The sequence below is a fragment of the Stigmatopora argus genome, chromosome 10 (assembly GCF_051989625.1).
Source record: "Stigmatopora argus isolate UIUO_Sarg chromosome 10, RoL_Sarg_1.0, whole genome shotgun sequence".
Taxonomy (NCBI): domain Eukaryota; kingdom Metazoa; phylum Chordata; class Actinopteri; order Syngnathiformes; family Syngnathidae; genus Stigmatopora; species Stigmatopora argus.
Genome location: NC_135396.1, coordinates 16,084,991 through 16,112,843, shown reverse-complemented (window position 1 = coordinate 16,112,843; position 27,853 = coordinate 16,084,991). Strand labels below are relative to the sequence as shown.

At 40.7% G+C, this 27,853-nt stretch overlaps 1 protein-coding gene across 3 annotated transcripts in view; it reads right to left on the bottom strand.

Annotated features, from left to right (window-relative positions):
• Positions 1–577: 577 nt before the first annotated feature.
• Positions 578–27,853, bottom strand: part of arhgef17 (Rho guanine nucleotide exchange factor (GEF) 17) — a 103,600-nt gene continuing 76,324 nt past the window's right edge. For all 3 annotated transcript variants that reach the window (XM_077611275.1, XM_077611276.1, XM_077611274.1), the window contains 16 exons: positions 25,597–25,682; positions 25,366–25,484; positions 25,080–25,287; positions 24,917–24,990; positions 24,286–24,369; positions 24,071–24,174; positions 23,883–23,992; positions 21,873–21,986; positions 17,079–17,346; positions 16,906–16,992; positions 16,672–16,739; positions 16,123–16,271; positions 15,869–16,043; positions 10,175–10,270; positions 4,562–4,744; positions 578–3,507 (listed from right to left, as the gene is read on the bottom strand). In XM_077611275.1, coding sequence (XP_077467401.1) covers positions 3,299–3,507; positions 4,562–4,744; positions 10,175–10,270; positions 15,869–16,043; positions 16,123–16,271; positions 16,672–16,739; positions 16,906–16,992; positions 17,079–17,346; positions 21,873–21,986; positions 23,883–23,992; positions 24,071–24,174; positions 24,286–24,369; positions 24,917–24,990; positions 25,080–25,287; positions 25,366–25,484; positions 25,597–25,682 — 2,134 coding nt within the window. In that variant the 3' untranslated portion in view covers positions 578–3,298. The remainder of the gene's footprint in view (positions 3,508–4,561; positions 4,745–10,174; positions 10,271–15,868; positions 16,044–16,122; positions 16,272–16,671; positions 16,740–16,905; positions 16,993–17,078; positions 17,347–21,872; positions 21,987–23,882; positions 23,993–24,070; positions 24,175–24,285; positions 24,370–24,916; positions 24,991–25,079; positions 25,288–25,365; positions 25,485–25,596; positions 25,683–27,853) is intronic.

Genomic DNA, 27,853 nt, shown 5'->3' with positions numbered 1-27,853 from the left:
CAGATACCAGGGCTTGTCGTCTAACAACACCTAAGTACTTTTATTTGTAGAGAATTACTAACTAAAGTAGGCGGCCCGGGGGCGCCAGTGGTTAGCGAGTCGGCCTCACAGTTCTGGTGTCACGGGTTCAAATCCAGGCCAGTCCACCTGTTTGGCGTTTGAATGTTCTCCCCGGGCCTGCGTATGTCTTCTGCGGGTACTCGGGTTTTCTCCCACATTCCAAAAACATGCATCGTAGGCTGATTGGACACTCTAAATTGCCCCTAGGGATGAGTGTGTGCGTGAATGGTTGTCTGTCTCCTTGTGCCCGGCGATTGGCTGGCCACCGATTCAGGGTGTTCCCTCCCTCTGGCCCAAAGGCTGCTGGGATAGGCTCTGCCACCCCACGCGACTCTAGTGAGGATAAAGCGGTTCAGAAAATGAGATGAGATGAGAACTAAAGCACTAGGGGTTCTGTTGTATTTTTGGAGATCTCTACAAAAACTATTATTTGGTGCAGATATAAATTCAAATAGTTACTACTGAGTTTCTACTACCTCATCTCAGTCTTTGAGGGTACAAAGGAATCACAAAGTAGCACCAGTGAAAACATTTATTTACAAATATGAACCAACAAAGAGGGAACAAGAACAGTTAAACACAGGAAGTGACGTTTGACAACTAAATGGTGTCAAAGACAGTGATTGTTCAATCCTTCTAGATGTCCATCACATTGAAAACACAGAGTAAAACTGACAGAAATGGCACAGATATTTTGTTTGGTCACAATGGAGGCCCATCTAGTCTTGTTTTTGGAGAGATGACGGGCATAAATTATGTGATGCTCACTGGGTACGCTAGAGGAGACGACAAAAAAAATACAAAAAAAATCTTTTCACAAATACTATATAAAAATATGCCACTAGATTTATATCAACAATTGAGGACCTCGGGTGCACAATTTACAGAAAAAAACATTTAATATTTACAACAATAAAGGCATGAGGAGATGTACACTTGAAATGACTTATGGGGACAGATTAAATACTCTTCTCAATTTTAGTTAGCTTTGGCAAGGAGTAAAATTTTCCTGTTGAAAAAAATGGAAGAATTGCTTCAGGAATTGTAACAATATTCAGAGGCAACCAGTTATTGAAAAAATCTAATCAGATTCCTGCATTAACAAACAGTAAAATTGATGTGACTTTCTTTAGGAATGTGTTGATCTGACCAAATGGATGCCTCGCCAATATGGTTAATTTTAACTGGCAGGCTCAGAAAAATATAAAAGAAACACACTGATGTCCAGATTGCACACACATGTAGAATGAATGGTGTCATTGCTTGCACACATACATAAAATACAGCAGCATGCTCCTCTGGACCTCAAACCAGCATGAGTATACAACAGAATTTTCACTGATTATGGCACAGTCCTACAACAAAATGTGTATAGACATATATATGTCTTTGTGTTCCGATTAGTCCAGTGAAAACTGTCATACAATATTTTAAATGAGCACATTGTAAATTTTCATGCTGTTCAAATATTCTTTTCCTTGATCTCAAAATGAGCTCTTGCTGTTTAAATATTTTCTGCAGTTCATCACATACCGACCACAAATGAACATTTAGTATGGGAAAAAATTGTAGACAAACCATGAAAGAAAACATTTGGAAAATGATAAGCCAAGTGCTATTCAACGTCGGGCAAGGCCACTGTCTAATTGACTACAAAGCAGATATCACAATGACCAGTTTAATCCTTTTTAGGAATTGGCTCCCTTAATGTTGATGCACCAGGTGAAATACCCAGATGGCCAATGATGCGCTTTATTAACTTAGAGGGATCCAAAACAATCCCCACTAAACCTCAAATCCTAAGGCTACGGTCTGTGTAAGAATACATTCACCTGTCCTTCACTTCCACTGACATCTGTTTGTGTGTGTGTTGCATGCGTAAATGTGTAAAATGGCTTAACTTCTAGCCTTCTGAAGGCACGTGCAGGCGCTTAGCATTTGTCCTTCTGACCTATTCAGTATCTAGCACACTCACAACTGAAATTATAGTAGGTAAAACTAAATCACACGTATGTGACACACTCCCCTAAAAAAAAAGAGTAACACTGCATTTTTTTCCTCTCGCAAAGATCGCAGGATACATTTGTAATTCCATACTTAAGAGGTTCAGATTGGGCACGTGTGTGGAAACCTGGTAGAAAATGTTGTAGTGTTTTAAATAAAATAAAATATGACGTATATTCGAGGATTCTGTTATTCCCTGTGCTATGTGCGTGCTTGAACTCAATTCCTGTGCCCCAGAATTGACACTGTGACCTCATTGTACCTCAGCTCACAAAGAAAAAGGTGAATGCCACATCTATAAATTAAGTGCTATCCATACGAAAGTGAAATCAAAACCATAAATACTGTACACAACTATCTTCATCTATTCTTTAGTAAATCAACTTGAACAGGTCCTGATTGAGAAGTAAGCAATCAATGTCAATTTTCCTCCTGGCAGATGATACTGGCAACCTAAATCTTTCAAACATTCACACTAAAACATAGAAGGCAGGCTTTGGCATAATCATTGAAATGCACATTTTGTCTGTATAAGACACATTTAGCTTTTGTATTGTTTTTAAACATGAAAAAGATTATTTGTTGAATACACGTGTATGTATATCCAAGAATAAATGGGTGGTAAATGACGGTGATGGATTTAATGAAAAAAATGGTCCCACACCATTAGTACACATTGTTTCTTATTAAGGTGCTCAATCCTCCCCTTCAACAAGTTTTTCATATATTATCTGTTGACCAATCAGGTTTTACGAACCTCACTTTAATGCTGAAGTTCTTTCTCTATCGTCAGCAAACTGTTATCACTAAATACAGTACAAAGTTACATTACCATGTGGTTTTACGTTCAACCAATAATTGACACAAAACATTTTTTACAACAATATATTAGCAACTTCTTACTAATAAAATTGAGACAAATGATAGGAAGCATTTGACGCCTGCATCTTTTGTCTCTTTTAGGCTTCTGTTTCATGTGAAGGCTGGTTAATGTACTGTAACAAAAAAATGCCACTCAGTGTGGTGCAGCCCATTTTAGAATATTCATACTCAACAAAACTATGTTTAAAGTGAACATAACCATGCCCACATCCAAGCGGAATCCATAACCATAATGTGCATCAAAACTGCCAGAGCCAAGCAGAAAACTAAAACGTCACATACACAAGGCTGAAACACTATGTAGCAATAGGAAGCAGGTTGAGTTTCAAAGTTCAAACTGGGCTTGAAAGTCTCAGATCCTCCACAGCAAAAGGTGGTTGGTGCTGTCATCCCGTCCAATAGTCTCACTGCTGTTGTTTAGTCTGAAATCCTCGTAGCCATCTCCCCCCGATATGACAAGTTGATTGGTTTTCAAAGCCAGGTGGCCTGAGGCTCTGCGGCGAGCAGAATCGCGTCTTTGAAGGTTTCCATCAACAATGTCAACACTCTCCAACGGTTTGCCTGAAAAGAAGAGATAACACTAATAATTCGTGGGCCTTAAACTTTTGATTTTATATTTCTAACAACATTGTCTGAGATGTTTTAGTCCGATCCGAGGCAGTTGGCAACAACCAGAATATAAAGGCTTTGAGAGCACTGGCATACATTTCAGGCATTCAAAAAATGAACATTTTGTGTTAGCAAAACTTCAATTGTCAAAATTAGTGTTGAACAATGTTCCCTCTAATTTTTTGTTTGTCTGGGCAGAAAGACAACCTCCCTGAGCACACTGAGTACCGGTGTGAGCAACATCATCATTGCTAGCTATGGGCACACCAGTATCACACCTGCCATAAGCAGGTGCATGTCTACTACACATAAAGGATTTAGTAATAATAAAATGAAATTATTAATATCTATGAATGGGCGGCCCGGCAGATGAGTGGTTCGCGCGTAAAAAAAGGGATTTTATTTTGTGGGCTCCATATGATTTACTGTGCGCAGAGAAGACGAGAGTAGTGCGCAATTGCACACGGGCGCATCTTAGAGGGAACATTGGTGTTGAACCAATAATATTTTTTAGCCCTGGATAATGATTCTGATAACTGGCTTTGTAGAATCAGCCAATGCCAATCCGTACCAATAAGTTTTTTTTTAAGGGAAAAAGTTTTAACATTTAATAATTAAATGCACTTGAATGTAAACTAATTGCTATCATGGCTTGGTCAGACACTGCTTTAAGTCATTGGCTGCCAATGGCAGCGCTAGCTAGGCATTCAATGCATATGAAATGGGAGGTCATTCGCTACCACTCTCGCTCTTCAAATGTATTGTGAATTCACTAGTAAAAAACTCTTAAATTCACAGCAGAAGGATTACTGGATGCCACACAATTGGACATCTATTGGATGCCCTGGGTAAGGGTAAGGCTAACAACAAAATAAGGAGGGGTTTTCTCCTAATTTTTACGGCATGAGTTGTTGGCGACCATCTTGGGGAGGGTGAGTGTTAGAAACTAGTGTAGTATCAGTACCGAATCTTGTATATGTATCAGTGAAATACTGGTCATAATTACCTGTGGAATCTGATGTCAAGGAGGGGAAGTTCATTCCCAATCCTTCCGGTAGCTCCACTGATGTGAGGAACCGAACATGGCCTGTGTGTCCATGAGCAGACCCCATTGGAACAAGGGGTGTTTTTAAGGCACACGCACTTGTTCCACAACTCACTGCTGGGATTGCTAAAGTGAGTACCACTCCTGAAAAGCATAAAAAAAATCAATACTGCTGTCACAAGATTGATCATCAATTCTTTTACATCACACCAGTGATGTCAAACCCATTTTTCTCGCAGAAAACATGAGGGCCATTGTGACTGGAAATCTATCTCTATATTCATTTTCAACATTCTTATCTTTGTCAGGGTCACGGGGTGCTGGAACAAAATAAAATTAGTGATTGACCGATGATCGGTTGGGCCAATATTTGGACATTTGACATAAATCGGTATCAGTAATTTTTTTAATCTGACCATCTGATATGAAGAAATCAATTTAAAACTGAGTTATTTCGGCTCAGTTGCGGCCACACTTCTCTTCTTTCTATCATGCCAGCTCTCTCTGCCTCTAACATAAACAAACAGCTGCTCGTTAAGTCCAGGACTTTGATGTTGTGGTGACTGCTAAACTTCAATTCACGGTGGCCTTTATGGGTAATGAACGCACAAACACACACCAGCACCAATGCAAATTTAACCCTTTGTTGCTTTGCCGCCATAAGAATAAAGTTTCATTGCACATTCAATAACATACATCAACATAAGTTCCAAGAATCCTCAGTATATTTCTTAATAAATATCAGGGTAGAATAGATCATTTCGACTTTGACATTTCTTTAGCGTATGTACAGGGCCTTGTGAAAGTTTTCGGCCCCCTTGAACTTTTCAAACTTTTTGCCACATTTCATGCTTCAATCATAAAGATATAAAATTAAAACTTTTTGTCAATAATCAAAAACAAGTGGGAGACAATCATGAAGTGGAACGGAATTTAGTGGTATAAAAACCTGAAAAGTGGATTGTGCAATATAATTCGCCCCCCTGCCATTAATACCTTGTAGCGCCACTTTTTGCTGGAAGTTGCTTGGGGTATGTCTCTGTCAGCTTTGCACATCAAGAGACTGAAATTCTTGCCCATTCTTCCTTGGATGGAGAGTTTTTGTGCACAGCAGTCTTCAGCTCTGCCCACAGATTCTCGATTGGATTCAGGTCTGGACTTTGACTTGGCCATTATAACGCCTGGATACCTTTATTTGTGAACCATTCTGTTGTAGATTTGGCTTGATGTTTTGGATCATTGTCCTCTTGGAAGATAAATCTCCATCCCAGTCTCAGGTCTTTTGCAGACTCCAACCGGCTTTCTTCCAGAATGGTCCTGTATTTGGCTCCATTCATCTTCCCATCAAAGTTAACCATCTTCACTGTCTCTGGTGAAGAAAAGCAGGACCAAACCAAGAGGCTGCCACCACCATCTTTGATAGTGGGAATAGTGTGTTCGGGGTGATGAGGTGTGTTGCTTTTACGCTAAACATATTGTTTTGGATTGTTGCTAAAATGTTTGATTTTGGTTTCATATGACCAGAGCACCTTCTTCCACATGTTTGGTGTGTCTCCCGGATGGCTTGTGGCAAACTATAAATAGGACTTTTATGGATAGCTTTGAGAAATTGCTTTGTCATGCCACTCTTCCATAAAGGCCAGGTTTGTGCAGTGTACGGCTGATTGTTGTCCTATGGACAGAAACTCCCACCTCAGCTGTAGATCTTTGACGTTCACCCAAAGAAGTGATCATGGGCCTCTTGGCTGCATCTCAAATCAGTCTTCTCCTTGTTCTAGGTAAAAGTTTAGAGTGAAGGCCGGGTCTTGATAGATTTGCAGTGGTCTGAGACTCCCTCCATTTCAATATGATTTCTTGCACAGTGCTCCTTGACTATAATCCTTATAAAGCGTGATTTATGGATGTGTGTGTGGTTATGTTAGGATTCTCACGCTACCTTTGTTCAAACCATGCATTGTGGAGAGTTGAAATCTTATGGTGGCCTGAAACGGCTGTTGGATCCTAATAGACGAGTGATTGAATTTCTTCACCTTCTCTAAGTGTGTAAACTCAATCTTTTATTTGTTAGAGCTGAAAGCAGAGTCTATGTGTGAATCGTTGTTTTTACATGATGTCCCTTTAACGCTCCCTACGTGGCTGATTGGTCGTAAGGTAGGACACATTTCCAGGTCATTTACAAACGTAATTTTCGGAAGAATTTTACCCAGTGAGTTTCCAGGGGCTCCCCGAAACAAATTTTTTCTGTCGTGATGGGCAGACTCGGCGACACACGATGCTGCTGGCCGCGCTGACCCAATTTAGTTGTAAGGTAGGACGCCTTCCCACGTCATTTACAAACGTAATTTTCGGAAGAATTTCGCCAGCGAGTTTCCAGGTGCATTTTCTGGTAGCGCCTTCAACGTATCAATCCAACCCTCAAAAACTATTTTATGGCTATAAAACCTCTACTGCAGCTACAGCTGCGACACATAAAAAATAATCAATAAATTAATGCACAAAAATGGGGTAAAATCCACTTCCTAGCAGCATTTCATGATTAAATACAAATACTGGAGCTTTTCAGACATTAAAACCAGGCCAGGGGGTGATTTTCCTGGGAAAAGACAGCGATGAACGTCAATGGCGTACGGGCAAACATTGCCCGAAAATGGGGTAAAATCCAGCCGATAACAGCATTTATTGATTAAATACAAATACTGGAGCTTTTTAGACATCAGAACCGGGCCCGGAGTATCATTTCCCCGGTAAAAAGACAGCGATGAACGTCAATACGTCCATACGTGAAATGACAAAAAATGCACTAAAATTAGGTAAAATCCACTTCCTAGCATCATTTATTGATTGAATACAAATACTGGAGCTTTTGAGACATTACAACCAGGCCAGGGGGGTGATTTTTCCCGGGAAAAGACAGCGATGGACGTCAATGGTGAAACGCCAAAAATTAAACTGGGGTAAAATCCACTTCCTAGCAGCATTTTGTGATTAAATACAAACACTGGAGCTTTTCAGATATCAGAACTTGGCCCACAATTGAAATATTACTTAGGAATATAGCCATATTTTACTCACCAAAAATCCTTTTTACACAATATCCATCCTCCTTTCTTTCTTCCTTCTTTCCTATCGCCATCGAAGCTAATGATGAAAGTCGAGCCTGTCCTGTCATATTTCCGGCATAGTCCGTTTTGAAAATAGCTTTAAATCAACACGACAATATACTATTTGCTTGTGGAGCTAAGTTAGCGCGCTGAAAGTGCCGCACACACCATTTTTCCGGCTGTAACAGGCTTGCTAGCTTCGGAGTTGACCGCCCTTTCTTAATGATGTCCATTTTTTTCTGGAAAAGTCCGTCTGGAAAATAGCTTTGTGAGCAAACAGAATCCATTTATTTTTGCTTCTGTCGGCCATTGTGGGTGGAGTTTGCGATCTCGGCTGCCTCGGGTACTGCTTTGGCCCGCCTACTAGGCAATCATAGTTTGTGAAAGCAATGACATATCCCAGCCAGCAAAATGCTAACGCCTATGAAAAATCATTGTGGGGTTGCCAACTCGAAATCTGATTGGTTAAAAGCAACAGTCTAGTTTAATGCAGCAGAGCCCGCAAGAACTGATTGTGAAGGCTTTGAGGCAGATCTGATCTGGCAACAAATAATGGCTGAAATGTGATTGGTTAAATGCTTCAATATGAAAACACACATCTGGAAGCAGTGCAACCAGGGGGAAAAGCAATGAAAGGAAGCTAACAGACCATTTGGAATAATAAGTATTGATGGACAAAATATAATATGATGCAGATATTTCTTAGGCCAGCAGAGAAGGCCTTGAAGGCCCTGATGGCCTGCCACTGGTCATTTCCGCTTGAAGTTAGTTGCATGAACTACGCAACAGCACCGCTATTTTGAGTTTTTATTTTCGTAATATTTTTGTGTATAATTGTATACACGTTTGCTGTGCTATGCGTGTAACTGAATTTTTCCTTTCTCACCTAACCCATTTTTCAAAAGATATATATTTTTTTATAGTGCAACAACTGTCTTTTGGTTCTAAACAAATATGTTAAAGCTAAGGAAATCTTTTGGTATCCAAATCCCGCTTTAAACTTCTCCACAACAGTATCTCGGAGGTGCTTGGTGTGTTCCTGGTCTTCATGACGCTCATTGCACTTTAAACAAGGCCTGAGACTATCACAGAGCATGTGCATTTATACGGAGACATGATTACACACAGGTCGATTCTATTCATCATCAGTCAACAGTCACTGAACTTCTGAAGTGAGTTTGCTGCACTGAAAGTAAAGGGGTCAAATAATATTGCATGCCCCACTTTTCAGTTTTTATTTGTTAAAAAAGTATGAAATATCCAATAGATTTTGTTCCACTTCACAATTGTGTCCCACTTGTTGTTTCTTGACAAAACAAAATTAATTTTATACCTTGATGTTTGAAAGTCGCCTCGTGGTGTAGTGGTTCACTCACCTGACTTTGGTGCAGACAGACGCAGGCACGATTCTCGATGGTGGTGGTATGATTGTGAGTGTGGATGGTCATTTGTCTCTCTGTGTGCCCTACGGCTGACTGGCGACCAGTCTAAGGTGTAGTCTGCCTTTCACCCGAAGTCAGCTGGGTTAGGCTCCAGCAACCCCCACAACCCTTTCGAGGTGGCGCGGTATGGAAGATGAATGAATCTTTATGTTTGAAGTCTGAAATGTGACGAAAGGTTGAAAGGTTCAACGGGCTGAATACTTTCATAAGGCACTGTATACCTACAGTCGTACCTTTACTTACAAAATTAATTGGTTCCAAGACGTAAGCCTTATCCTCACAAGTCTTTGATTTACGAATTTTTAGAATATTTTATTCGGTCTGGAAGTTCTTAAATGAGGCGGCCCGGTGTCACGAGTAGTTAGCGCGTCAGCCTCACAGCTCTGGGGTCCTGGGTTTGAATCCAGGTCATGTCCATCTGTGTGGAGTTTGCATGTTCTCCCCGGGCCTGCGTGGGTTTCCTCTGGGTACTCCAGTTTTCTCCCACATTCCAAAAACATGCATGGTAGGCTGATTGGACACTCTAAATTGGCCCTATGTATGGGTGTGAGTGTGAATGGTTGTCCGTCTCTTTGTGCCCTTAAAGGGTGTCCCCTGCCTCTGACCTGGAGACAGCTGGGATTGGGTCCAGCACCCCCCGCAACCCTAATGAGGATAAAGCTGTTCAGAAAATGAGATGAGATGAGTTCTTAAATGACTTACATTGCTAGGCATTGCAAGAGATTGGGTATAAGAAATGTTCTGACAAGAGCTAAGAGCAACTGATTTTTTATGAGATTGACACTGAAATTGGGATTAATTTTAGTTTGTGGTAGATTTAAAAGGCTCTTATAACATGTTAAATTTAAATCTGGATGAACTTTTTTGCATGAAACACAAGCACAAATTATGAAATCAAAGAAAATGATTTGCTTTCATGGGCCACACAAAATGATGTCCAGATTTGGAAACTAGGCTTTACGTCAGACACCAGTGATTCATACAACGATCTACCGTCTTCAGTAATTGCAATGATGTTTTCATAGTGATACCTGCACTGGTGCCAATCCACAAAAGATCCTTGCAGGCCAGCAATGCTGTGATTCTTAGACAAGCAGCTTTGTGCTGTCTGATGATTGCATCCGCACCTGATAATATAGAACAATTTGAAATAAATGGAGGTGTTATTTGTGACCTAATTTTAGTCCATTAAATTATTCAAGGTTTACATCAGGGGTGTCAAACTCAGTTCACTTTGCGGGCCACATACGATCCCTACATAGAAGTCGTGGGACAGACCATTGAAATTGTAGCATACTTAGCTATAAATAACCAAAATATCATGTCTTTCGTTTGTTTTGGTGTAAGGAAGCACAAGAACATTGTGAAATTTGAAATTTATTGAACAACACTTTTACAAAACATTTCACAAAATTGCAGAAACTTTACCAAGTACAGTTTTTACTCACATAAGATGCCCCCACGTATAAGCCACACCCTTAAAATTGCCTTAAAATTGTTGAATTTTACAATTCCAAAATCCTTGCACGTGGTGATTCCGAGATACTGTATGAATCAAAAGCACATTATTAGTGTCAATATCATAAGGAGGTTAATATGTCTGTCTTTGTAAATGCAAAATATCAAATTATTCAATTTGAAAAATGAAATAAGTCTATCTTGTTGAGAACCTGATGCTTTTTAATGACAGAAATTACAATTTGTTATTACCAGAAGTTTAAGATGTTGTGTCGGCCAAATTACTTCAAAAGTCGAAATATCTCTATTTTTTCAATTATTTTTGCAATATTACTGCAAGAGTTGTCACGTTCGAACAAGCAATAAAAAGAAAAAAATCAAAGCAGAATTTTGTTTTATTTCATAATCCCAAATGTACAATAATTTTCTTCAAAAAGGAAGTAACATAACCACAACCAGGAAGTGTGTCGTAGCAAGTGCATAGCGGCATAGTGTTCACCAACTCTCTGGGTGCAATAATCGCATGAGATACACATTACGCAGGTATCAACTATTGGGATGTGCTTACATGATAAACACTGCGAACACATGTATCAAGGCTACTCGTGTCTGGCCAGTCAGAGCACCTTTAACTAGCTAAGACGGCGGCGCCCTAAGTAAGATGGCGGCGCCCTAGGTAAGATGGCGACGCCCTGAGCGAGTGGTGACAGGCACAAGCAAGTTTTTTCATGTTTTAGCAAGATACATTTTTCTTGAATTTTATTCATAGAAGCCAAAATAAATTTGGATTAGCGTTTTATCTGATGATCTTTTCTCTATTTTGCAACAAATGATCTTATCGGGCGCATTGTATTGCGTTATGGCATTTCGTCTTTGTCCCCTTGCAGTTTTGTGCATGTGGTCTTTTTATGCGCATATAAGCTGTACCCTCGATTCAGTCATCATTTTTTTGTCCGACAAATGCGGATTATATGTGAGTAAATACGGTAACTGGTGTTGAAAATTATAGTAATGAACATTACGAGTAAATGAGATTTATAAAGAAACACTAACATTACATTGCACATTTTTTAGAACCATCACTAAGTATTCATTTTCACAGAGCTGTATTCTTTTAATGCAAACAGTATCTGCAAAAATAAAATGCAAGCCAGCATTTTAAAGACGTTAGTCTAGTTTGCACTTGTTTTTGTTTGTGAACGTGGCATCTTTTGGCCTGTACAAGTGCATCAACATCAGGTGTCATGTCCCGACTAGCTGTCACTTTCAGAATGTCATTTAAGTGCTTGTGTGTGAGCCTTGAACCCATTTTTGTTTTATTGATATTCCTTACTGAAAAAAAATGTTCAAACGTAGGTTGTCCCAAACATGCACAATTATTCTAGCAGCCAGGGCTGTTAATTTGGTACCCTGGTAGTAGATACTGATAAAATGTGTCCAGACCTACGGAGGCAAATTTGCTCTTCAAATCTGCGTCACATTGCAAATCAATTATCTCTAGCTGGATGTCGACCGGCAGCTTTAACTGTGAAAGGTGAGCGAAAAACTGAAAATGCTCTCTCAAGTTCACCAAATACCTGAAATCATTTCTCAAACTCCCAGAGTAATCCTGCAATCTTGTCTTTATTCAGTTTCCCATCCACATCAGGTGTGGTCACATGCACACCTCTCAGACAGGGGAAATGAGCAGGGTTGCCACTTGCCAGCTGAGTCGCCCACAAAGTCAGCTTCAACTTAAATGCATGTATTCTGTCAGAAAACCGTGTGACAACTTTTTTGCGGCCTTGCAACATTTTGTTCCGACTGGTCAAGTGTTCAGTAATATCAACCAAAAATGCAAGGTCCTGTAGCCATTCTTGGGATTGTAATTCCGACACTGGTTTTCCATTTTTCTCCATTAACTGTCTGATTTCCTCTTGTAGATCAATCAATCAATCAAAAGCCTTTATTGTCATCATACACAGCTGCGTGTAACGAAATTGGTGGTGCTACTCCACAAAGTGCGTTTTCACCGGTAAAAAAAACACAAGTAATATAAAAATCTAAAAAGTCACATCCTCGCAAGGTAAATTCTAAAATATTGCACAATCTAAGATATTGCACATTGTTATTGCACACCCCAAATTTATTGCACAGAAGGGATTGTGTGTCATACTAACGCAAGTTCAGAGTCCTGATGGCTGTGGGCAAAAAAAACTGTCCCTAAGTCTATTTGTCCGTGTTTTGTGAGATCTGTAGCGTCTGCCAGAGGGCAGGAGCTGGGAAGGTAGAAGGTTACCAGAAGCTTAGTGTCCAAGTTGTTCCTCCTGAGTACCCTCAGGAAATGGAGTCATTTCTGGGCCTTCTTCACAACTGCCGTGGTGTTGGTACACCAGGAGAGCTTGTCCATGACGTGGACCCCCAGGAATTTGAAGGACTGGACCCTGTCTAAGCATACTCCATTCATGAGGAGTGGGCCCAGATCTGTGCTGCGTTTGCGAAAGTCCTGGATTATTTATTTAGTTTTCGTGGTGTTTAGTGTGAGATTGTTCACCAAACACCACGAAGACAGTTTGTTGACTTCATCTCTGTAGGCAGACTCATCCCCCCTGAGATGAGTCCGACCACAGTGGTGTCATCGGCATATTTGATGATGGAGGTAGAGGGGCGGGTCGGTGTACAGTCGTATGTGTACAGGGAGTATAAAAGAGGACTCAGTACACAACCTTGAGGGGAGCCAGTGCTCAGTGTAATGGAGGAAGAGAGGTGGGGACCAAGTCTAAAAGTTTGTAGACGGTTGGTTAAGAAGTTCTTAATCCAGCAGCAGATGGAAGAGGACAGTCCAAGGTGGGAGAGTTTGTCAGCCAGAATGTCCGGTTTTATAGTGTTGAAGGCTGAGCTATAGTCAATGAAAAGCATCCTCACATAGTTCCCATGGTGCTCCAGTTGGCTCAATGCTGTGTGTAGAGCTACGGCGATGGCGTCCTCAGTGGGCCTGTTTGCTCTATAAGTAAACTGGTGAGGGTCAACTGTGGGAGGGATTGTATCCCTGATGTGGCGGGCGACCAACTTTTCAAAGCACTTCATGATCACAGGCGTAAGTGCAACAGGCCTATAATCATTCAGGCTGTCAATGGTTGGCTTTTTAGGGACAGGGATAATAGTGGCAGATTTCAGGCAGGATGGGATGATGGATTGTTGCAGGGAACAATTGAAAATCTTTGTGAAAACCCCAGTCAGCTGGTCAGCACAGGCTTTGAGCACCTTCCCAGGTAATCCGTCAGGGCCAGCAGCCTTCCTAGTGTTCACAGTCCGCAGTACCTGTCTCACTTCATGTTCCTGAAGCTTCAGTATAATGCTGCAGGGTGGTGGATGTGTTGAGACCAAATCCGCATGTTTGATGTCAGAATAAACATGGTCTAGAGTTTTATCTCCTCTGGTGTGACACTTCACGTATTGGATGAACTTAGGCAGAACAGTCTTTAAAAATGCTTTGTTGAAGTCACCGGCGACAATAAAGACTCCATCGGGGTGGGCAAGCTGCTGTTTGATTACAGTCGCTGGCAGGAGGCTAAGTGCCGTGCTAACGTTAGCATGTAAACAGCCATTACAATCGTTAGCTCCCTACGTAGATAGAAGGGCCTGCATCGAACTGCCAAGAGCTCTAAATCAGGGGAACAGTGAGTGTTAATTATCCTACTGTTGCAGCACCAGTCGTTGTGTATGTACACACTTTCTTTCCTTTCGCCGCCTCCGTCGTACTCTGAGTGGGCTGACTATCCACGGAGATCCCGGTGGTCTCGGGATGTCCTCGGGGATATTGTAGGTTCGTTGGTAATCTGTTGTGATGGATATATCGCATCTCCTACCGAGAGTAATTAAATCCTGGCGCCTGTAGAAAATGTTTGCCTCTCAGATGTTCGTAAATAACGATAAGACTGAGAAAACAAAACACCAAACTGGAGAGCAAAGAGCCGCTGCACCCGTGCGCGCCGCCATCTTGGATCCAGTGTCCGTACAGTTTTTGATGTAGGAAAGTACAGTGTCCGTGTAGTCCTGGAGGTTGTGGTGTTCAAAAAGTTCCCAAATGGTGCTGGAAAACCAGTCCTGCAGCTGAGAAAGAGCGTCCTCAGGCCATGTTTTTATTATCTTTATTTGTGGCCTTGTTAGCCTCCGGAGTGGGATGTATGAGATGCCATCAAAGTGATGAGGCATCAAAGAAATGCCTCTGCTCAGCACCTCGGCTTAACCATCTCAATTCAGTGTGGTATGGCAGGCTGTGTGTAATGTTGCTGTTGCTGAGACGGGTGTTAAACTGACGACGGATGAAATTTACAGTGCGAACAACCACTTCCATGACGTGGTCCATTTTTAAGGACTTACAACACAATGCCTCCTGGTGCAAAATACAGTGAAATGTCCAGAAACGATCTCCTCTATTAAGGGCGTGTACTTTCTCTCTGAATTTTATCACGACACTTGCTTTTTTTCTGATCATGGTTGCTGAGCCGTCTGTAGCCATGCTGACAGCACGGGAGAAGTCCACTTCAACTCTGTCCAGTGCAGCAATGACAGACCCAAAAATATCCTCGGCTGTTGCTCAACAAACTCTTCATTAACAGTCAATGTCTCATCAACTCCACGAATAAATATGGCCAGTTGAGCCACGTCCGTGATGTCAGTACTCTCATCAATTGCAACGAAAAATGCAATAAATGACATGACTCTCTGTTTCAATTGGCTATCTAAATCTGCCGATATTTCCGAAATCCTCTATGCTATAATGTTCCTTGTCAAAAGTTTTTTGCTTCTCGGAACATACGAGTTCAGCCCCCTTCATCATGCATCCTTTAACAAAGACACCATCGGAATACGGCTTTGATGCTAATGCTATTTCACTAGCAATTAGGTAGTTTTTACCGCGCCTTCACTGACTTCTCGGCTTCAGGTGAAAGTTGACTGCTGTTTCCTAAGACCCGCAAGCAATTCGGACGTGGTCCATATTTCTTGGAAAATTTTACACTCTAACTACTTTTCTCTTTTTTAATAACACCCTTTTTGTTAATGAGGGTGTAGTGGGCAGGTAGAGAACAGGGTAGAAACATCGTCATAAAAAGCAGCAGATGGCGCAAAAGAGTGCGCCACTAGCAGATAATTCTTGAATTGCATTTAATTAAAAAGGTTAAATCCATGTCTTTTATGCATTTTTTTCACTTTCAAATTATCCTTGAGCCTCCTTGCGGGCTGGTATGTTTGACACCCCTGATTTAATTTCTTTTTGCGCTTACCCGCAAGCATCTTGTGAACTGCTGGCGCCACATCAACGTCCGTCAGGCTCTCCCATGTTTGAGAATGGTATAGTTTAACATGCGCACTGCCCTGCAGGGCCAGCCACACACCTTGACCATAAGCCACCATGCACGTCACACATCGGCTGCTGTCTGTCCCAACCTGTAAGCAATGCTGGCCCGACAAAGACAAAACCATTCAGTCGTCTGTGACCATTTCCTATGGTCTAATTACTGTCTATCTTAGGTCTTACCTCTTCCACCAGTGTAGTTGAGTTAATGATGAGAATTCGGTTTTGGGAGCCGCACCACAATTTTCCTCCAACTGGAACCATTTTGGTGACAGGGCTGCTCGGTGTTCCAAGAACTAATGTCTGAGAAGACTGTGAGTCCCAGAAACTACCTGCAGGTTAGATAGTGATAGTCTTAAATTTAATACTCATAACAGAAAGGTCTTTTTACACATAACGCTTTTAATGGGTAAATTGCAAACTATTTTGTAAGTAGTTGACTGATGTGTTGACGATTTACTGGTTTTATTGGATTTTTCGAATACTAGATTACAAATTGTCAATTACATCTTGGGATTTAGACATTACAACCTGAGAGTTGAAAGCTCACATTAATACAGATATTGCACCTGTATTATTTAAAAAAATGATTTCCAAGTGCTTCTCATGTAATTATCTTTTTACAGGATAAAAATTTAGAATACAAATGCAATTGTGAAATTAAACACTTAACAACACTTTTGTATTATTTTTTGGCAATATTCACACATTATGGTCAGTCTTTGAAGTTACCTGCTTCTCTTTGATAGACAATCACTTCACCATTGGCCAATGACACAAACACTTTGTTGTCCAAATATCTGAAAGAAAGAAAAGGTTGATCAAAGGGAAATACATGAAAGTGACCTACTTTTGGCTAATCCTGCAGGTGTGAATGTGTATCAGGTAGTAGATTGAGTAGCTTCCAAAAGATGTATTTAACATAATAATAATAATAATGTAAAAATAGAGTAGAGAGACACTTACAATATACACAAGATGGAAGCTGCGTGCTGTATCTTCATGCTGTTTTTACGGTTGCGGATGTTATCTGAGGACTGGTATACATGTATGCTGCCAGTAAAATAAACAATATTTAGCATGAATTGACACAACTAAAGTTGTTCAAAGTATTCCTGACTATTACTAAAACCACACACCATCCATCTTCAGTGCCGAGCCATACAGAGCTTTGGTAGGCCTCTGGGTCAATACTGAGCAGGTCTTCAAGACTGGCTCTGGTGAAGGATCCTCGGGAGGAGCGGCGCATGGCACGGCCATCCATGGAGCTTTCAGTGTTAGTACGACATCCTCCGCCTACTGCCACCAACCCTGGAGCTGAACAGGAGCTTGTCACAGAGAATTCCTGTTCCTCCTCACTGCTGGTGGTCTCTGTAGCCAAATCCTTAGAGCACGGAGCCTCTTCATCTTTTGCAGGCATATGAAAGATTAGAAATGGTGAGGATGAAATAAAACTGACTCATCATCATCATCATATATTTATCTACTCCAGTGGGCTTCAAGTAGTGTGCTTTGGCTTGATACATGTTTGCGAACACATGGGCAATTGATCAGTTCATCAATTAGCGACAAATTGTATTTGTTCTCATCAAGATAATTATATGTCTCTACCTTTGTTCTATTTAAAAGCAAAGTCAAGAAGTGAAATTGTACAAGTTGGAAAAGAAAGATTACCTAAACTCAATAAAATACACACATTATTTATGTATATTTGAAGATTAATTTTGGTTTTGTAGAACCAAAATGGCATGGCGAAAGAGTGGCTAGAATGTCCGCCTCAAAGTTCTGAGATCAAGGGTTCAATCCCGGACTCGAGGCCTCCAATGTTGAGTGTGCATGAGCTTTCTGTGCCTGAATGGGTTTTCTCCGGGTTCGCTGGTTTACTCACATCCCAAAAATATGCACGCTAGGCTTAATGACATTTTCAAATTGTCCATAAGCATGAGTGTATGCCTGAATCGTAGTTTGTCTATACATGTCCTGTGTTTAGTTAGCAACCAGTTCAGTGTGTAGTCAGCCTGAGGATAAGCGCTACAGAAGATGAATGAATACAGACGCTCCCCTGCTTACGAACGAGTTAGGTTCCTAGCGATTGTTCATAAGTTGAATTTGTTCGTAAGTTGCTCAGTGCTATATTTTGTATTATAATTTATGTTTAAGGCCTATATAAGTATATTGAAGCCTATATAAGTATATTGAAGGTTTATATAAGTGCATTTGTATGTTTAAGGCTTGTATAAGTAACACACATTGGTTTGTACTGAAAAAAGATTTAATAAAATGGAGAGAATACATACAGTACTGTATACATACATTAGAGAGAGAGTGATTTACTAGAAACTGGCCGAAAGAAGCTATCTAATAACGATTGCGCAGTTTTCTTCTTTTTTTCATCATAAATTTTGCGGTAGCACTGTATGGCATCATTCAATTGATTTGCAAACTTTGTGCAACGTTCAATATTTGCGTCCTGTTGCTCGATCTTTATGTATAGAAATGGTACTGACGGTCGAACGATTCAAGTTGTATTCACGTGCAACGCTCACCACTTTCACACGCTCATCAAGCTTCGTTATTATTGCCACTCATTTCAAATGAAATGGCTTGCCTCTTCCTTGCACCTCCCTCACTAAAAGCCTTTCGCTTTTCACCAACCATATTAAATAATGGATGCACGAGATATTTAATGATAAAAATGAAAAGGGTTCTTTGCACACTGGAGACACGTTCACGCACTTCCGCATTGCAACGAACTGGGCAGAAGAAGGTGGATGCTGGGTGAGCTGAGCTCTCACAGCGCCAGGCGTCGGTATTAGCGGCGGAAAGAAGCACTACTCGGAAAAAGGCGCGCAATACAAAATCGAACTTACGAACATTTTTCGACATAAACGCAATTTGCAGACATGTTCGTATGTACCGTTGTTCGTAACTCGAATGGAAGAAGAATGATATAAGAAGGCCAAGAGTGACGACATCTTGCCTTCTCCTGTTTTGTCACGAGTGAAATTCCCATCGCGCACATCACGTGTGGAGAAAGACTGCGCAGGGCCTATTCCAGATTTGTTTGGATTTTGAGTCACCTTTAAAAATGCCTCTTTAGCGTCCAGGCGTCCAATGAGCCCAAAAAAGGGGCCATGATGGCAGTGGCTGAAAAAGTGATGTTAATACATATGCTAAAGGTATAGCATGCCATTGCGGCATAAATGAATCTACTGTCCGTAATACAAAGAAAGAAGCGAACACTCTGAAGACAGCCACAATAACCTTTTCCAAGGACACGAAGCGAGTCGTAACTACCAATAAAAAAATGAACCAGCATTATGAGGGATTTACGCCATAGATAAAATAAACTGGCATGACGAGAGGACGTCAACACAGGAGGGCGGAAGAAGAGGCAGCGGACAATGACGAGGATGAGGATGAAGAATGTGGTTTTCATTCTGCAGGAGATTTGCAATATGGCATGCAGTTTGAAAAAAAAAACAGGTCTAAGAGATTGGGGACAACATGGTCGGAGCCATTGAATTTGGCAATTGTCTTGACAGTGTCATGTCCTTGTACAACAGCATATTGGTACAAGAAAACTGGTGTCGCCGTGTTCCTTGTGCAGCAAAAACCTCTCGAAGAATAAAAGCTCCTCCTGTTGCCCCTATGGCGCCCCCTGAGGATTCATTGCAATAACATGTTTTTTAAAAATTATTATTAACATAATATTATTACCGTATTTTCACACCTATAGGGCGCACTTAAAAGTAAAAAAAATCTCTGAAATGGACGGGGCGCCCAGTCAGTCGATGCACCTTGGTTATGCACTTCCGTGAATTTTTTTTCTGACCCTGACCGCTTGACTGGTTTCATTTCTTGCTGACACGCTACATATTTCAGTCAACCCACCGGACGTTCACCCTAAAAATAGATTCCTCGCATATTCCAAGCATTACGGTGAATCCATTCAAAACATCCCAGTAAAGTAGCGAGACAGTTGACTTCTGTGTGCTTGTAGCACTTTTAACCCTATAAAAATACTCTCAATACTCAAAGAAACAACACAGAGCTATACAGAGGAAAAGCCCGAGGTGAATGAAAACAGAATGCAGATGTGAACGCTTGAAAAATGGACTAAGAAAAATATCAAGATGAATCGAAGGATGCATTTTGGGGAGAAAAAAAAGCAATTATCTAAACAGCGATAAATTGAAAAATGTTTAAAAAAGCATATTTAAAACAAAGAGAGAAATGAGTGATAGAAAATAAATGTCATCTAAACAAAATAACATTACAGTGGCACCTCGAGATACGAGCTTAATGCGTTCCGGGACTGAGCTCGTATGTCGATATTCTTGTAACTCAAACGAACGTTTCCCATAGAAATGAACTAAAACCAAATTAATTTGTTCCAACCCTCTGAAAGTACACCCAAAACAGGATATTGGATTGGAAAAACATTCTTATTTGTTCTAATTCGCCATCTATTAACAAAGTAACAAATAACTAGTGGTTTAATATTACTAAAATATGTTTAATAGTACTAAAATTATACGGATTTCGCAGGGGGGAGAGAGAGCTCCAGTATTTGTATTCAATCAATAAATGATGCTGGGAAGTGGATTTTACCTAATTTTAGTATTTTAGTGCATTTTTTGTCATTTCACGTATGGACGTATGGACGTATCGACGTTCATCGCTGTCTTTTTAGCGGGGAAATGATACTCCGGGCCCGGTTCTGATGTCTAAAAAGCTCCAGTATTTGTATTTAATCAATAAATGCTGTTTTTGGCTGGATTTTACCCCATTTTCGGGCAATGTTTGCCCGTACGCCATTGACGTTCATCGCTGTCTTTTCCCGGGAAAATCACCCCCTGACCTGGTTTTAATGTCTGAAAAGCTCCAGTATTTGTATTTAATCATGAAATGCTGCTAGGAAGTGGATTTTACCCCATTTTTGTGCATGAATTTATTGATTATTTTTTATGTGTCGCAGCTGTAGCTGCAGTAGAGGTTTTATAGCCATAAAATAGTTTTTGAGGGTTGGATTGATACGTTGAAGGCGCTACCAGAAAATGCACCACTGCCTTACACTACACTTAATTCTAATTTTGTTTTAAATTTCGATACCTTTCTTCTCCCGGCTTGGCTTTATTTGCCCCGCCTCCACCCTGACTGCACGGCAACGCGCTCGTAACATAACATAAACAAATGTAAATGGAGTTGGATTATGATGCAGACACACTCAAAAATAAATTTAATCTAACCTTACACTAAATTTAATTCTAATTTTGTTTTAAATTTTGATACCTTTCTTCTCCCGGCCGGGTTGGCTCTATTTGCCCCGCCTCCATCCTGACTTTCACATGCAACTAAACGGAACCTATCGAGCGTTGTTTGCTTGTTGTGTTTTTGCCTTCAAAATATTCCCAAAATGATGCACACAAATGTCCTCACAATAGGATAATGCACGACCAATTGCCAACGAGAAGTAATATATACGCCATTCGCACTGACTAACGGGAAAAAAACAGTGAAAAAATGCAACGCTCCGCCCAGTGCTCGCAGAGACATTACACGAGGGAGTTGCGGGGAGAGAGACAGAGCCTATGATGTTCTTATGAGCAGCTTCTCGCGTCCGCTGTCTGCTCGTATATCAAAATTTGTCTCGTATCTCAAGATAAATATTTGCTCAAAATTTTACTCGTATCTCAAATTGCTCGTATGTCGAGGTACCACTGTAATTTAAAAAAAAATCTTCAAAAATGTATATGTAAACAAATAAAAATCGATAAAATTTATAAATGATGAAGAAAAACATGAAAGTGAGAAAAGTCTGGACCATGTGTATTTTGCTCTAAGATTTTTTTGGTGGCATGTGGCATTGCTTAGCATTAACGGTCATTCACAAGTGTAATATTACGCCATAGACATTTTTTTTTACTTACTGCCATAGCAGGAGAATATGGTGGAGTGACTAGCTTGACTCTGTAGAGTGGATGAAGGGCTCGGTGAATCCTCATCATCTGTGTCGTCACTGTCAAATGGGACGACCTCAGCACCTGGTCCAGAAAGAGAGAGGAACACATAAGACTTTAAGTTGGTATGATCATCTCTTAATCATTCCAAATGTTGTTAAGTGTTATGTGAATTCGGACAATCCCTGTGAATTATACTCAAAATTCTAATTTCATCTGCTTTTCATCGTGACCGGATGTTTCGTCGAAAGACGTTTGGTCCCCGGGCGTTTGGTCGAACGGACGTTTGGTCGACCGGATGTTTCGTCGAACGGACGTTTCGTCGACCGGACGTTTCGTCGACCGGACGTTTGGTAGAACGGACGTTTGGTAGAACGGACGTTTGGTAGAACGGACGTTTGGTAGAACGGACGTTTGGTAGAACGGACGTTTGGTAGAACGGACGTTTGGTAGAACGGACGTTTGGTAGAACGGACGTTTGGTAGAACGGACGTTTGGTAGAACGGACGTTTGGTAGAACGGACGTTTGGTCAACCGGACGTTTCGTCGTCGAGGGATTCGCGCGCTCGCCCCGCCCCTGGATCGTGTGTGTACATGTTTTTCAACCTCGGCCCGCGGGCCATATACGGTCCGTTAGGCTCTTTAATCCGGCCCGCCGCCGGCGTTGTCCAAATTATTGTAAAAATCAATGACCTCATTCATTTCCCTTTGCCCTGCAATACCAATGCAATTTAAAGACTGCTCTCTTTCGTTAAATAATATGTTCTTAATGTTGAAAGTAAATTTGAAAATACCTTTTCACCTTCAATTGTGTCTTTTTTCTTATATTTCAATCCCCAGGTTTGATCAATTACATTGCGTGTCCAAATGCTGTCCAATTTTAGGATCGATTCTGGCCCGCAAGTAAAAAAGTTTGCCTACCCCTGGTATAGACAAACTTGCCTCTTTTATACTATTATTGTCCCAAATTAAATGCATTATCAATAAGCTGCCATTCAAAAAGTTTGCCTACCCCTGGGATAGACAAACTTGCCTCTTTTATACTATTATTGTCCCAAATTAAATACATTATCAATAAGCTGCCATTCAAAAAGTTTGCCTACCCCTGGTATAGACAAACTTGCCTCTTTTATACTATTATTGTCCCAAATTAAACACATTATCAATAAGCTGCCATTGACTGCGGTAGATGTCCGATTCATGTTGACTGAGGTGCAGATGCTATTTCTGTTATTAGTCTACCGTCAATGGCAGCCGGACGTGCGGCTAAATAAAAGTCTTAGTATACTTTTAGCCCGGAACTTTGACATTAAAATAAAAGGCAATAAGTAAAACTACCGCTTTTCTTGGCACTATTTCCACAACTTTGACCAATCATTAACACGAGAATCTTTTCGACAGCCAGATTTTGAGAGCCATAAACAATGCATATTTTGAAATGGTATTCCTTGAGAGCCATACTCAGCATTTGAAAGTAAAAAAACATGAACATGTGTAGTCATTTCACCACTTTTAAAGTAGAAAATGTCCCTGAATTCTTTTGACAACATTGTTACACGTTGCTAATCAATAAGACGTATGCGTGCAGAAAGGTCTAATTAAAAAATGATTAAAGGTGCGCGAGACCTAGTGTCGGGGCCACAGGGTCGATGTGACGCTCCTATTAGTGCGGTTGGGACTCTCACCGGCGGTCTCCATATTTTACCTCACAAGTTAGTGGAGAGCCATATCCACCCATTAAAATAGCCACATTTGGCTCCCGAGGCATAGGTTCCCTACCGCTGGTATACACTATTTTAGCGTGGATTTTGACATTTTTATGAACTCTTTTTATACTTAAGATAAAGAAACCGCGTTGTACTGAAGTTGCGAAGTGGTGAAGGATCGCAGTATTTTGGATTCCATAATCTTGGAATAAACACCTTATAAGTGAGTGGGGCAATATAAGCCTGGGGAAAGTGAATAAACTTTATGAATTACCTGTTAGTTGCCTGGTCAGTTCCAAAGAGGAATGTGAATTGGAAATATGGAATTGTTGTTGAGTGTGGTCAGGTGTTGTGGTTGTTGGGGCTGTTTCAGGTCCACACTCCCTTTGAAAATGGAAATGAAATGAAGCCCAAGCAATTATGATAAACATCATGTGTGCGTGGGCATGCCTGTTTACTGACCTGCCCTTCAGCCCAGGTACAGCAGCAATACAGATGATCCTGGCTGAGCAGACGGCAATACAGGCCTCCACTGTGGGCTCCTCTTTGATGTTCAACAGGCAAACCTAATAAAGAGACATCACAACAATGTCAAGATCAAAGCAGAGCAAATAAAATAGGCAAACAAATACTGCATTGTAAAACCGAGTTCATAATAGTCAGCTCGTGCTTCATACCTGACCAACATATCCATCACTGTTACAAACCCATACTTCACATCCACTGTCAGGACTGGTGTGACTTGGAGAAGCACATGAAAACTAGAACCAGACCAACAACACAGTACATGAACAGAGATTGTTTGTGAAGACATGATTACATACTTGACAACTTATAAGTTTTTCCCATATTTTGTAAGTTTTTTGATCATTTCAAATTTTGTATGCCGTATAACAATTTTTGTACGGGATTTTTTTAAAGTACGTTTTTTTGTAAAACTGATCTCGTTTCACCTATTTCGGCTCTAATCCGGATCGTCTCGCTCACTAGTAGCAGACTAAAACGTCATCGCCGATTGCTAATTGTATTTTCATGCTTTAAGCATGATATGCGCACGTGCATTCCCCTTTCTCCTGTTCGCCTTTTCACTATATAAATGTAGCGCGTCAGAAAGCTGTCCACTTTGGATACAATTTTAGACTTTTATGTGCGCCCTATGTGAGTAAATATGTTCCGCGTTACTTTGGGACGTTTTTTTGTATCGCTTAATGAGGGGAATTGCAATCATTAAGAAGGGGAGCAATTGGCTGGGGTTGACAGGTATGTATAAGCAATATTTAAGCAGGAAATAGCTTTCTCCCCACTCACCTGCATTCCACTCCTTGTCTTCATAATAGGAATAGCCTTCAGGAACTCTGGGTCCCACTGATCCTTAGTCATAGCTAAACAATCAAGACAAACCAAGGTGAAGCACAAATATTTAGCCAGATTTCTCTTTCTTGTGAGAAAAAAACAATCCTCTTCCACTGACCCAGTTTCTTCTTTGCTTCTTCAAAGGCCTGCTCAAAGTTGGAGCGGACATCAGGCGACGTAAATTCAAAGACAAAGCTACTCTCTGCCGATACGGTGGTGAATTCTAGCTTGGTGGGCAGAAAGGTCATACTAAAGGCCAAAGACTGCTTTTCTGACAGCTCCCTGTGCACAGAGGTCATCAGATCCTTGATCACCTCATCGAGGGTCTAGGAGATAGGAAAAAGATCACCATGAAAAAGCTAAATAGAAAAATAGTTGCAAGTGTATGAAGATATGCACACAACCTGGTGTGGTAAGCTGAGGGTCTCGGACAGTTTGCTGATTTGACCCAGCATGCTCAAATCCTCGTCAAGTCGACTGATTGTTTTCTGGACATTTTCCTTGTTTGTTGTCTGAATAGAACCTTGTGCACCAAAGGATAAAACAATCAATCAAATCCAAATCGACGCAATTATTATTATTATTATTTTTAGAACAATAAACCTGTGATTTACGATGCAGACAAAAACCCTTACTTTTCACCACCTCCACATCCTCAAGAGGAAGCTTCCACAGAAATTTGTACTTGCTTGAAGTATCGATCACACTAGTTGCAGAGTACCTGAGAAACAAAAGACAAATAATGTGATGTGCTGTGGTTGCAGATTAAAGACAACTATCCAAGATAATTTTCTTATTCATATACTGGTCAACATAAAGTATTATACATCATTAGAATGCTTTACCTTTAAAGGAATGGACTAAGCCCACAATACAATATAACCTGACCTGCTCTTTTTGTTCATTTTTGTAGCCATGCTAAGATTTTGCTGGGGAATCAGCGCTGAATAACATGAATCTGTCCCAGTACAAAGCAATTACAGCTACCTAGTGGCGTCCATTCTTCTCCTTTACCTCAGGCAAATTATTATTTATTGAAGTGGATAAAATCAATTAAGGCATCGCATATACCAGGGGTAGGGAACCTATGGCTCGGGAGCCATATGTGGCTCTTTTGATGGGTGTATATGGCTCTCTGCTAACCTGTGTGGTAAAATATGGGAACCGCTGGTGAAAGACCACCTAAGCCCCGAACGCACCAATGAGAGCGTCACACTGTGGCCCCGACACTATCTCTAGCAGCTTTTGAATCATAATTTTTACTTCATTATACTCTTCTGCATGCATACTCTTATTGATACTATATAAGCAACAGTGAAAACATGTTCTTAAAAGAATTCAGAGACTTTTTTTACTTTCAAAGTGGTGAAATGATTAATAAATGCACACATTTTCATGTATTTTTACTTTTAAATTCTGAGTATGGCTCTCAAGGAATAATGTTTGAAAATATGAATTGTTTATGGCTCTCTTCGTCAAAAAGGTTCCCGACCCCTGGCATATACCATATACAATAATATGCTTTATATCTACACTACATACAGTAAGTATACTGTGTTGGCAAATGCAAGATACTCAAACATTGAAAACATCTAAAGGTAACCGTTAGCACCACAATTCAAAACTAGAGGGAACCAAATATGTAAATAAATATAAATACAGTCATACCTCTACTAACGAATGCCTCTAAGTGCAAAATTTCCAGCTTACGAAAGCTTTTTATAAGCAAATGAGTGCCTCGAGAGAAAAATAAAAAAATACTCAAGTTACGAAACTCCCCAAAAAGTACATGCATTCCTTCTCTGTTATTATATTTTGAAAATGTTGCCGCAGATGCATTGATTCTCACTTTAGAAGATCCCTACAACCAATGTTCCCTCTAATTTTTTGTTTGTCTGGGCAGAAAGACAACCTCCCTGAGCACACGGAGTACCGGTGTGAGCAACATCATCATTGCTCGCTATGGGCACACACCGGTATCACACCTGCCATAAGCAGGTGCATGTCTACTACACATAAATGATTTAGTAATAATAAAATGTAATGATTAATATCTATGAATGGGCGGCCCGGCGGATGAGTGGTTCGCTCGTCGTCCTCACAGCTAAAAAAAAAAAAAAAAGGGATTTTATTTTGTGCGCTCCATATGATTTGCTGTGCGCAGAGAAGACGAGAGTAGTGCGCAATTGCGCACGCGCACAGCTTAGAGGGAACATTTCCTACAACATACTGGGCTCTCATGGGCTGTCTCACAACAGCCACTATCCATGATTCAAGTTTCTCTGTTATGTTTTGTTTCCAATGAGTTCTGACGGTGTTTTCTGTCACGTTTTTTTGTGTGGAATAAAGCACATTCTTTTTTTTATCAGCATGCCTACCAAGAAAATGAGTGCAAAAGACGACGATATTGAAACAGAAGAAAACAGGACAATCTACGAATCCTTCCCATGGCCACTCTGTGATTTCGAAAAGGAAATCATCACTTAACGACGAGATGGAGAGACTTTTACTTTTGTGGATAAAAGGAAAAGAAATTGCCGGAGATACATTGATGGAATCTTCCATTTCTGCAAAAGCAGCGGACATATTTCGTGACCTGGTGATGGAGGGTGGGGTGAGGGTTCTTCGGAACAACAAGCATACCGTGACTGGCGTGGCTGGTTTGAAACATTTAAGAAAAGGACTGTCGTCCGGCATAGTAAGGCAGCGAGTGCCAACAACGAGGCGCCAGAAGAATTCATAAAAACATTCGAACAACTTGTGAAGGATAACTACGTTCCACAGCAAGTTTTTAATTGCGACGAGACTGTGCTCTTCTGGAAGAAGATGCCCCGTCGCACATTCATCACAGCTGAGGAGAAGAAAATGCCGGGACACAAGTCAATGGAGCAC